Genomic DNA, 12,171 nt, shown 5'->3' with positions numbered 1-12,171 from the left:
ATTGTGTCAAATTCCAGTGTAGAGCACACTTTTTCACTTATACATGAACATGCATATATTAATTGTCACTTTTTTTTCGCTGTGAGCTACCACAAGTTCTTGTATATATTTCTCTGTGCTATACAGTACAGTCTTGTTTATCTGTTCTACAGTTTGAAGTCCCAGTCTGTCCCTTCCCACCCCCTCTCCCCCTTGGCAACCACAAGTTTTTATTCTATGTCTGTGAGTCTGTTTCTGTTTTGTATGTATGTATGTATGTATGTATGTATGTATGTATGTATGTATGTATGTATTTTTTAAGATTCCACTTATGAGCGATCTCATGTGGTATTTTTCTTTCTCTTTCTGGCTTACTTCACTTAGAATGACATTCTCCAGGGACATCCATATTACTGCAAATGGCGTTATGTTGTCAGTTTTTATGGCTGAATAGTATTCCATTGTGTAAATACACCACATCTTCTTTATCCAGTCATCTGTTGATGGACATTTAGGCTGTTTCCATGTCTTGGCTATTGTAAATAGTGCTGCTATGAACATTGGGGTGCAGATGTCTTTTTGCAGTAGGGTTCCTTCTGGGTATATGCCCAGGAGTGGGATTGCTGGGTCATATGGTAAGTCTATTCCTAGTCTTTTGAGGAATCTCCATACTGTTTTCCACAGTGGCTGCACCAAACTGCATTCCCACCAGCAGTGTAGGAGAGTTCCCTTTTCTCCATTTGTCATTTGTGGACTTCTGAATGATGGCCATTCTGACTGGTATGAGGTGATACCTCATTGTAGTTTTGATTTGCATTTCTCTGATAATTAGTGATATTGAGCATTTTTTCATGTGCCTATGGATCATTTGTATTTCTTCCTTGGAGAATTGCTTGTTTAGGTCTTCTGCCCATTTTTGGATTGGGTTGTTTGTTTTTTTCTTATTAAGTCAAATGAGCTGCTTATATATTCTAGAGATCAAGCCTTTGTCGATTTCATTTGCAAAAATTTTCTCCCATTCTGTAGGTTGTCGTTTTGTTTTACTTACGGTTTCCTTGGCTGTGCAGAAGCTTGTAAGTTTAATTAGGTCCCATTTTTTTATTCTTGCTTTTATTTCTATTGCTTGGGTACACTGCCCTAGGAGAACATTTTTGAGATGTATGCCAGATAATGTTTTGCCTATATTTTCTTCTAGGAGATTTATTGTATCTTGTCTTATGTTTAAGTCTTTGATCCATCTTGAGTTTATTTTTGTGTATGATGTAAGGGAGTGTTCTAGCTTTATTGCTTTACGTGCTGCTGTCCAGTTTTCCCAACACCATTTGCTGAAGAGACTGTCTTTATTCCATTGTATATTCTTGCCTCCTTTGTCAAAGATGAGTTGACCAAAAGTTTGTGGGTTCATTTCTGGGCTCTCTGTTCTGTTCCATTGGTCCATGTGTCTGTTTTTGTACCAATACCATGTTGTTTTGATTATGGTAGCTCTATAGTATTGTCTGAAGTCTGGGAGAGTTGTTCCTCCAGCCTCTTTCTTTTTCTTCAGTAATACTTTGGCAATTCTAGGTCTTTTGTGGTTCCATATAAATTTTATTATGATTTGTTGCAGTTCTGTGAAATATGTCTTGGGTAGTTTGATAGGGATTGCATTAAATCTGTAGATTGCCTTGGGCATTGTGACCATTTTAACATTATTTGTTCTTCCAATCCAGGATCATGGGATATCTTTCCATTTTTTTAAGTCTTCTTTAATTTCCTTAATCAGTGTTTTATAGTTTTCCATGTATAAGTCTTTCACCTCCTTGGTTAGATTTATTCCTAGGTATTTTATTACTTTGGGTGTTATTTTAAAGGGGATTGTTTCTTTACTTTCCTTTTCTGTTGATTCATCGTTAGTGTAAAGAAATACAACTGATTTTTGAACGTTAATCTTGTAACCTGCTATACCTTGCTGAATTCTTCGATTATTTCTAGTAGTTTTTGTGTGGCCCTTTTAGGGTTTTCTGCTTATAGTAACACTTTTACCTCTTCTTTTCCAATATGGATCCCTTTTATTTCTCTCTCTTGCCTGATTGCTGTGGCTAGGGCTTCCAAGACTATGTTGAATAGGAGTGGTGATAGTGGGCAGCCTTGTCTTGTCCCAGATTTTAGTGGGAAGCTTTTGAGTTTTTCACCATTGAGCACTATGCTGGCTGTAGGTTTGTCATATATAGCTTTTACTATGTTGAGATATGTTCCCTCTATACCCACTTTGGTGAGAGTTTTTATCATAAATGGGTGTTGAATTTTATCAAATGCTTTTTCTGCGTCTATTGAGATGATCATGTGGTTTTTGTCCTTTCTCTTGTTGATGTGATGTATTACATTGATTGATTTGCATATGTTGAACCACCCTTGTGTCCCTGGTATGAACCCCATTTGATCATGATGTATAATCTTTTTTATGTGCTGTTGGATTCTATTTGCTAATATTTTGGTAAGGATTTTGCATCTGTGTTCATCAGTGATATTGGTCTGTAATTCTTTTTTGGTTGGTGTCTTTGCCTGGTTTTGGTATCAGGGTGATGGTGGCTTCATAGGGTGAGTTTGGGAGTATTCCCTCCTTTTCAGTCTTCTGGAAGAGTTTGAGAAGGACTGGTATGAGTTCTTTGTATGTTTGGTAGAATTCCCCAGTGAAGCTGTCTGGACCTGGACTTTTATCTGTAGGAAGGTTACCCATTTATTCTATTACCTTGTATTGGGCAGTTTTTGCTACATCTGTGCAAATATTGGATTAAATGCAAATTGTATTGTGACATTTATCGCTAGATGATTTCATTTCCCACAGCATCAGAAATTGAAGCCAAAACAAAGAGTTTTAAGTAAGAGTTAAACAGTTTAAGTTATAGTCAGAGTCCCGTATCTCTCAGAGTATCTGTACTCAGAGAGGAAACTAGTATAAATTATATGGTGTAGATTTCTTGTGGAGGAATTAGATTGTTAATTTTTAATTTAGAGATAATTTTTTATCTCTGTAATATTCTTTATTACTTTCTTTAGTTAATGCTACTGAACTAATTAATCCCAAATCTTTGAAACATAGTCTTTTACCTCCTAGATGTAGTCATTTGCGTGTGCTTTTGGAGGCTCATAATTAACATGTTGAAAAGCAACAGGTTGTTTCCCCCCTGCAAATTCTAATTTCCCCACCTGACCTTTCTAGTATTTATGATAGCACTTTTATCCTAGTCATCCAGGCTTCTTGTCATTCACATGTCTGTTTCTTTCCCTAGACTGTGCTCCCTAGCACTATGCCTGAAACAAGTAAATGTTTGAATGAATTAAGGAAAATTGTCTGGTAGTAGTTGTATGTATATCTGCATCTTGAGATTCTTTTTCTGGTTTGAATACTTAGTGGATTGTCACTAGTCTGTCAGGCATACCCTGTAAGAGTACCCTACAATAGCTTACTTCCTTTAAAAACTATATTGAGGGGCTTTGGAAGGGCCTCCCCCACCAACAAACTAAAATGTAGAATATAATAAAAGCTTTTTCACTCTGTATCCAAGCTTCAAAAAAAGGAAGGAAAGAAAGGATAACCTCAAGATAGAAGGTGAAGAAGAGGTTTCCTAAAGCCAAAACCGGAGATATTGCTCTGGCAGTCTATTTGGATTTCACACTTCATGTGGAGCTTGAGGATTGAATACTAGGTTTTAATGTCCCTATCAGGACAAAAGGCCTTAGAACTCAGTAGAAGAGGGAGCGGGAACTTAGTCTGTGTCAAAGAAACTGAATTTTCCATGAAAAGGAAGACCTCTGCACCTCAGCCAGTGAAAGCTACCAGGAATTTTGCTTTCTGCCCAGGATGAGAGGGGAGAGCCTATGAAAAATAGAAATCTCAGCCGAGGTCATATGTAGATAGCTCTGTAATGTAAATTTATGCTACCTGCTTGGTGCAGGAAACCTAAGGCAAGGATTGGACATTGTAATTGGTCCAGAACCCAACAAAAACTCACAGGGACATTTTCACACTTCACTGGTCACAGTATCCATGGACAAAACAGTCCCCAGTGAAGGTGACCTCACAATTAAATTAGAAATCACACCAGTAAATAATAAAGATACAACTGGGAAAAGCACTACAGGAATGAAAGATAATACAGGTAATTGTGAAAGTGATTATAAAATATGTGACTATAAAAGTGTGTGAATGATTTTTAAAGTATATAAGCATATAACATGAGAAAAGAAGGGCTAGAAACCACAATGAAGGAATGAACTCCATCAAAAAAGTCCAGGTATAATTAGACAAAAATTAAAAGAACTTCTAGAAATAAGGGTAAATTGTTAAAATGAAAACTTTAGTGGTTAAGTTAAACAGCAGACTAGATTGAATTGACAAAAATAAATATGAAGAAATCAGAAAGAAAAAAGATGGAAAATATGAAAAAGAAGTTGAGACATGGAAAATACATTAGATTTAATTATCATTCTGAAAGGAAAGAATCAAGAGAATGAGAACAGTATTTGAGAAGAGGATGGCTCTGACAGGGTGTGTATATAGTCCTAAACAAGTAGATTTAAAACAAATTTGTATTCATACCTGGAAGAATACAAAACAATTAGAAACACTTGGTAGCATGTGGAGAGGCAAACAGGGCAAAAGGGATGGGAATTAGTTCTAGAATATATGCTTTTTGGACCTTTTGAGTTTCTACCTTTGTTCCACGTGTCTGTAAATACTTAAATTGAAACAAACAAACATCCATGTCTGGAAAATAAGATGGGAAGTTATGAGGTAGAAAATTCAGTTCATCAGGTAGAAATAAAGTTAGATTTTTCTTAAAAATTGAAGTGAGATTCATGTAACAAAATTAACCTTTTTAAAGTATACAATTCCGTGGCATTTAATACATTTACAGTTTTGTGTAACCACATCTATCAAGTTCCTAAACATTTTCATCACCTTAAGAGAACACTCCACATTCCCCTCCCTATGCAGTGTATTTACTCTCTGACTGCACGTGATCTAAGTTCTTAGGCATTTTCTTTTACGTTTAAAGTTCTTTTTTCCTCATCACTGTCTGTTTCACTTTCTGCGCCTCAGAGCAGAGAGAACTCCAAAACTCAACAACATTAAAAGCAAATAATTCAAAATGGGTGAAGGACTTAAATAGACATTTCTCCAGAGAAGATATACAAATAACCAATACACACATGAAAAGATGCTCAGTATCACTAGTCAGTAAGGAGACATAAATCAAAAACCACAATGAGACACCACCTTACACCTTTTAGAGTGACTGTTGCCAAAAAGACAAAAGATAAATGCTGCGGAGAAAAGGGAACCCTTGTGCACTGTTGAAGGGAATGTGAATTGGTATAGCCACTACGGAAAACAGTATGGGGGCTGCTCAGAAAATTAAAAATAGAACTACTGTATGATCCAGCAATTTCACTTGCGGGTATTTATCCTAAGAAAAGAAAAACACGAACTCGAAAAGATAATATGTGTCCCCATGTTCATTGCAGCACTGTTTACAATAGCCAAGATGTGAAAGCAACCTAAACGTCCATTGATGGATGGATGGATAAGGAAAACGTGCTGCATATATCTGCATTGGAATTATTCAGCCATAAAGAAGAAAATCTTGCAAAAAAAAAACATGGATGGATCCTTGAGGGCATTGTACTAAGTGAAATAAGTCCGACAAAGATAAATATCATGTGATCTCACTTATATATGGAATCTAAAGACAGAAACAAAACCAAAACAAACTAACCACCAACTAACAAAAGCTGAACTCAGAGGTCTAGAGAACAGATTGGTCATTGCCAGGGGCAGGGGCAGGGTGTTGCAAAATGGGTGAAGGTGGACAAGAGGTACGAACTTCCAATTGTAAAATAAGTTAAGTCCTGAAAATGTAACGTGCAGTATGGTGCCTATAGTTAATAATACTGTGCTGTATATTTGGAAGTTGCGTATTGAGTAGATCTTAAAAGTTCTCATCATAAGAAAAGAATTTGTAGCCTTGTGATGGTGGATGTTAACTAGACTTACAGTGACCATTTCACAATATATACACATTTTGAATCATTATATTGTATACCTAAAACTAATATAATGTTATATGTCAATTATATCTCAATAAAAAATAATAGATTTACTGCATGGTCCAACAATTTAACTTCTGGATGTATACCCAGAAGAATTGAAAGCAGAGTCTTAAAGAGATATTTGTACACCCATGTTTATAGCAGCATTATTCTTAATAGCTAAAAGGTAGACACAACGTAAGTGTTCATCAGTGGAATAATAAATAAGCAAAATGTAGTATAATGTATGTACTGTGGAATATTTTTCTGCCCTAAAAGGGAAGGAAATTGTGGCATATGCTACAACATGAATGAACCTTAGGGACGTTATGCTGCCTGCCAGTCACAAAAGGATAAATACTCTATGCTTCCACTTACATGAGGAACTTAGAGTTGTCAGATTTATACAGCAAGTAAGATGGTGGTTTCCAGGGCCTGAGGGGAAGGGGAAATGGAGAGTTATTGTTTTTAATGGGTACAGAGTTTCAGTTTTACAAGATGATAAGAGTTCTGGAGATGGATGATGGTGATGATTGCACAATAATATGAATATGCTTAATACCACTTAACATGGTAAATTTCTTGTGTTTTATCATAATTTTTTAGTTGGGGGGGGCGGAATCCAGTGTGTTGAGTTTTCTCAAAAAATAGAGCAGAAGAATCAGTGTCTAATTCATTTTTTGAAGCCAGCATAACACCAGTACCAAAATCTCAGATATTATAGCAAAAGAAATTAATAAAGCAAGGTCCCTCATGAATATAGATGCAAAAATCCTTTACAGAATAATAACAAATTGGATTCCAGCAGTCACAATACATCAGTACCAAATAGGGTTTATCCCAGGATCATAAAGTTGGTTTAACACAGAATGAATCAGTGTTGCTCACCACATTAAGAGAATAAAAGAAAAAAACCCATATGATCATTTCAATACATGTGAAAAAAGTATTTCACAATTCAACATGTATTCCTTACTAAAAACTCTTAGCAAACTAGGAATGGTAGGAAACTTCATTGAACTGGTAAAAGCATCCATGAAAAAACTGATAGCTAACATCACACTTAATGGCTTCCCCTAAGATTAGGACCCAGATGCCTGCTTTCCCTGCTTATGTTCAGTGTTGTTCTAGAGGGCCCACCCACTGCACAAAGCGGGGAAACTAGCAAAAGGCATAAAGATCGGAAAGGAAGAAACAAAACTCCCTGTCTGCAGATTAAGTAATTGTTTACATAGAAAAGCCCAGTGGTTCTAAACAAATTTAGTAAGGTCATAAGATACAAGGTTAATAGGCAATCATCTGATATATTTTATATACTTTATAAGTAGCACCTGCACTCAATTCCCAAACTTCATCTTCCCTGCGGCGGATAGCATCAGAAGTCTCTGTTCTGTTCTTTTAGCATTAGCTGGGCTGCTTGGAATCTGCTTCACATACACATATTAAAGAGGTCGACCAGAGATTTGGGCAGAGTGAATATGCAGAATTTGGGGCTCCCCTTCTATACCTCCTTTCTGGGATTACCCCCTTTATTTTCTAGATCTCTGCTGTCCAACAGAACTTTCTGCAGTGATGAAAATGTCCTCTAATTTGTGCTGTCCAAAATGGTAGCTACTTGCCACATACAGTTGTTGAGCACTTGAAATGTGACTAGTGCAACTGGGAAATGAGTTTTTATTTTAATTAATCCACTTGTAAATACAAATGTTCACTTCTGGATGTTCTGTGGCATAGGCTGGCCCTGTAGGAAGTTCTGCTGGCCAATGCTGTCCTGCATGCTGCAGTTGTCTCAATCTCCGTCCTCATTCTCAGTCCTCACCGCGGACCAGTGCTTTCCCTTTTCCCTGGTGTGCACTCCCTTCCAGTTCATGCCTGATTTTGATTGCTCTCCAGAGCCTTCAAGTGGTTGTTTTGCGTGTGTATGTGTGTGTGTGTGTGTGTGTGTGTGTGTGTGTTTTACTAGAGTTTATAATTACATCTGCATCTGTAAACAGAGTTGCTCCACCGTTGACCAGAAGTTGAACTCTACCCCTGTTAAATCATTTTAGTAGTGATCTAATTTTAAGGAATGTATTTTTGGTGCTTAATTATCAGAATTTGCCTTGTCAACCACTTAGTATCCTTTCCCCTTTATCCTTACTAAAAGTAGCACTAACCTAAGGTTACTGAATCTTAATATTCTAAATTTGATATTCCTGTCTCAGATATGCTAGAATTTAATGGAATTTTTCAAAGCAGTAAATGCATGTCACTGATAACCTGTTTGGTGTACTTCACCTTTTCTAGGTACCTGAAAAGGTTTAAAGTGATGAAGATCAAAGTTCTGAGAAGCTGGTGCCGTCAGATTCTTAAAGGACTTCAGTTTCTTCATACTCGAACTCCACCTATTATTCACCGGGATCTGAAGTGTGACAATATCTTTATCACTGGCCCTACGGGCTCAGTTAAGATTGGAGACCTGGGTCTGGCAACCTTAAAGCGGGCTTCTTTTGCCAAGAGTGTGATAGGTATGTTTCAGATGTACCTTGCGATCTAACTGGCTTTCTGACATTCCTTTTACTTGGAAACCTGACACTGTCAGAGCTTTTATTGCCTGAAATAAACCTTCAAAAATTCATAGCTTGAACCCAGAAAGTGATGTGGAGTTCTCTATATTTGTGTCTTGAGAATCACCTTGAAGACTAGCATTGCTTTGTAAAGTTATATGAAGAGAAGTAACGTGAACTTTGTTGACAAAACCTTATATAACTATCAACCTTATTGGGTCATTTTGTTGATATTTAGTATTATATAGTTACTTACATAACCGATGCAGTGTGTTACTTTCCCCATAGAAGAAATTGAATTTATATGTAGTTTTGTTTCTTAAAAAGTCTGTTGGATATATGTGTATTCAAAAATATCTGCCTGTAAAACTTTATTTTTAAATGTAAAAGTATGACAGTACACTGTCAACGTTTTTCTTACCCGTGTTCTTTAGAAGTTAAATCTAAAACAGTTTTCAGCCTCACTACTATTTCGACACTTTGGGTTGGACAGTTCTTTGCTATAAGGACTGGCTTGTGCATTCATTGTAAGATGACCTAGCAGCGTCCCTGGTCTCTCCTCACCAGATGCCAGTAGCACACCCCTTGTTCACTTCCCCTGAGTTATTACAACCAAAAATGTCTCTAGACGTTGCTAGATGTCCCCTGTGGGGCAAATCACACCCTGGTGAGAATCTCTGGTTTACAGAACAAGGCTGTCCTTTCAGTCTTTAACTGTAAGTTAGAGAGTTGCAACTTGAAAAATAATTTAATGCTTATTACTTTGATTAACCCTCTTGAAGAGGGTATGACAGTTTGAAAACTTGAAATCTTCACGAACACTCTACTCTCCCCAAGAGGTGACAAGGACAATAACAAGAAAACCATTCATTTTTAAGTGAGCCAGAATCCTGTGTTTTAATAAGAAAAGCATAGAACACCAGTAATTTGCACATCCTTATACAGTGATGTTCTCCTTGGGAAAAGTGTTATTTAAAGCTGAATTTCCATTTTGCCTTCCCTACAAGAAACATTTCTTTGTCTTTTTGGCATCTTAAAAAATCTCCGGCCCAAGAGAGTTTTTTTTCCCCTTCTTTCTTTTTTGTTTAAACTGCAGTGTGTAAGCCTGTTCTTAGCAATGTCCTGTCATTTGAGGTATCTGGACTTGATTCCTTTGGAAACAGTGGGACCTCGTGTGTAGGAGCACACAGCCTGTCCATAGTTCAGTCTGGGAGCTCAAGCACACAGTGAACTGTGTGTGCGTGTCTGCAGGCTGCTCTTGCCGCACTCTTGTCTCTGGGCGGCCTGGGCGCTGCGGGCCAGGTGGATGTGTGTGAGGGGACGGGCTCTGGTGAGCGGCCTGTACAGACAGACTTTACTGTTTTAAAAACAGAACATCAGCCTTTTTACTGCAAGGCCGCCTTAGAAGTGAAATTGATCAGATGGTGCATTAATGGCAAGAGACTAGCTACAAGTGTTAACCTTACAGCCGCCAAACAGCAGGGGGCAGACAAGGGTTTTGATCTTTTTTAACCCTTCGGCCTGTCTCACATGTAGTTACTGTTATACCTACTTTATTCCTTGCTAGTTGCTTACCTTTTCCTTCCATCCGTTTTCAGCATGAGTTATATCGGTTTATCTTTTATGCAAGGCTCCGTTTTGACATTGTATAACAGTAATCCATTTGAAAAATAGTAACACTTGATCCTGTTCCAGTTTTTCGTAAAGGACTTGCAGTGAAAGATCTGTAACATATTTGATGGAACAGACTAAGATTTCTTTCCTCTCCCGCCACCATCTACCTACTTTTCTTCTTTGATTCCCATTTTCTCTCTCTCTCCCTCCTTCCCTCTCTTTTCTCTGTCTCTCTCTTTTCCTCCTTCCACTTTCTTCTCACAGGCCAACTCCCCTTCTGCTCCACCCACCTTCCCTCCCTTCCGATGAATAATGTCTGCAGCTTCTCCTCGCATTGAGTCTGAATCATTCTTTTAATTTAAGGTACCCCAGAGTTCATGGCCCCTGAGATGTATGAAGAGAAATATGATGAATCCGTTGATGTTTATGCTTTTGGGATGTGCATGCTTGAGATGGCCACGTCTGAATACCCTTACTCAGAGTGCCAAAATGCTGCGCAGATCTACCGTCGAGTGACAAGTGTAAGTCTTCTCCTAACTGGTGATCTTAGGTCATATCTAAGAAGTTGGGTAACATCAAACCATGCAGAAGGAAACAATGGTAGAAGGCATCACCTCTCATCTGTTTTGTGTGCGTGTCTCTCTCTCTTCTGATAAGAACACTGGTCAGATTGTGTTAAGTGTCCATGCCACTCCAGGTTGACCTCATCCTGAATAATACATGCAGTGTTCCTGTTTCCAAATAAGCTTCCATTCTGAGATGCTGAGAGTTAGAACTTTGACATATCTTTTGAGGGGGGACACAGTTCAACCTGTAACAGTTCATGAGTTCACCCAACAAATATTTAAGTCTCTATTATGTTCCAGGCTTCTTTCTAGATCCTAGGTATCAAATAGTATTGTTAATTAACAAATCTCTGTGTCTCAAGAGCTTATTACTATACAAAGGGGAACAAACAAGTAAACCGGACAGTTAGTTACCATAGGGTATAAAAGCATTTATTCTTGGGACAGCGCTTAACAAATGCCTGATCGTTAAATACTTGTTTACAGTATTGTGTTTGTAGCACAGTATGTGGCACATTGTAGGCACTCAGTGATGTTTTGAAGAATAAATGATTCAGTTAAAGGAATCCCAAATATAAGTTAAATACTATGTAAGTTTGGGAGACTTGAATTACCCTGCAAAATAAGGTCACTTCTGAAATACTAAAAATTATCATACTAAAATGAAATTGAATAGTAGCAAGTAGAAACTGATACACTTTGTATGTGTACATATGCAATACATTTTGTAGGATAGGAAAAACTGGTACAAATAGAGCAGAAAATAGTAACTTTAATAGTAGAAAGAGTCAAAATTCCAGGACTAGAAAGTCATTTGAAAAGTCATTTGTTCACATGCTCTTCCATCAGTTCTCAAATCACTGTTTTGATCTTTGCTTTGCAAAGTGCAGTCCCTACAACCAGCAGAGCTGGCATCCTAGCATACCTTGTTAAAAATGCAAAATTCTGACCTCATCCCAGACGGATTGAGTCAAAACCAGCATTTTACAGGATCCAAAGATGATTCATGTGTACATTAAGTTTAAGAAGGGGGAGCTGGAACACTGATCACCTCAGCTCCCTTTCAGTTCTATATGCCTTATTTTTGGTTAAATAAATTAAAAGTAGGCTAAGTAATGTAACACCAAACATTATTTAAATAAATTTTCCTTCCATCATTTATGGAACCTTTTTACTAGCAATGTAAGTAACCAAAGTGACTTAGATTTAGCCCTATTTTATTGCATTTTTTTCTGCCTTACTCAAGGAGTTGCTTTTGAAAAAAGCAAAATAGTAAGTCAAGGTATAGAAAATATGGATTAAAAAGCTTGAGGAGTGAATTCACTTGGAACTGTATTAAAATCCTGGGTTTCTAAGGGCACCACAGGCACTCACTTGCTCTTTATTTTTTTCTC

At 37.4% G+C, this 12,171-nt stretch overlaps 1 protein-coding gene across 23 annotated transcripts in view; it reads left to right on the top strand.

The window, feature by feature from the left end:
- Window positions 1-12,171, top strand: part of WNK1 (WNK lysine deficient protein kinase 1) — a 119,011-nt gene that overhangs the window by 50,031 nt on the left and 56,809 nt on the right. For all 23 annotated transcript variants that reach the window (XM_074357259.1, XM_074357264.1, XM_074357262.1 and 20 more), the window contains exons 3-4: window positions 8,338-8,558; window positions 10,575-10,732. In XM_074357259.1, coding sequence (XP_074213360.1) covers window positions 8,338-8,558; window positions 10,575-10,732 — 379 coding nt within the window. The remainder of the gene's footprint in view (window positions 1-8,337; window positions 8,559-10,574; window positions 10,733-12,171) is intronic.

This window comes from Camelus bactrianus, chromosome 34, assembly GCF_048773025.1.
Source record: "Camelus bactrianus isolate YW-2024 breed Bactrian camel chromosome 34, ASM4877302v1, whole genome shotgun sequence".
Classification (NCBI taxonomy): domain Eukaryota; kingdom Metazoa; phylum Chordata; class Mammalia; order Artiodactyla; family Camelidae; genus Camelus; species Camelus bactrianus.
This window is presented reverse-complemented; position numbering and strand designations above follow the sequence as displayed.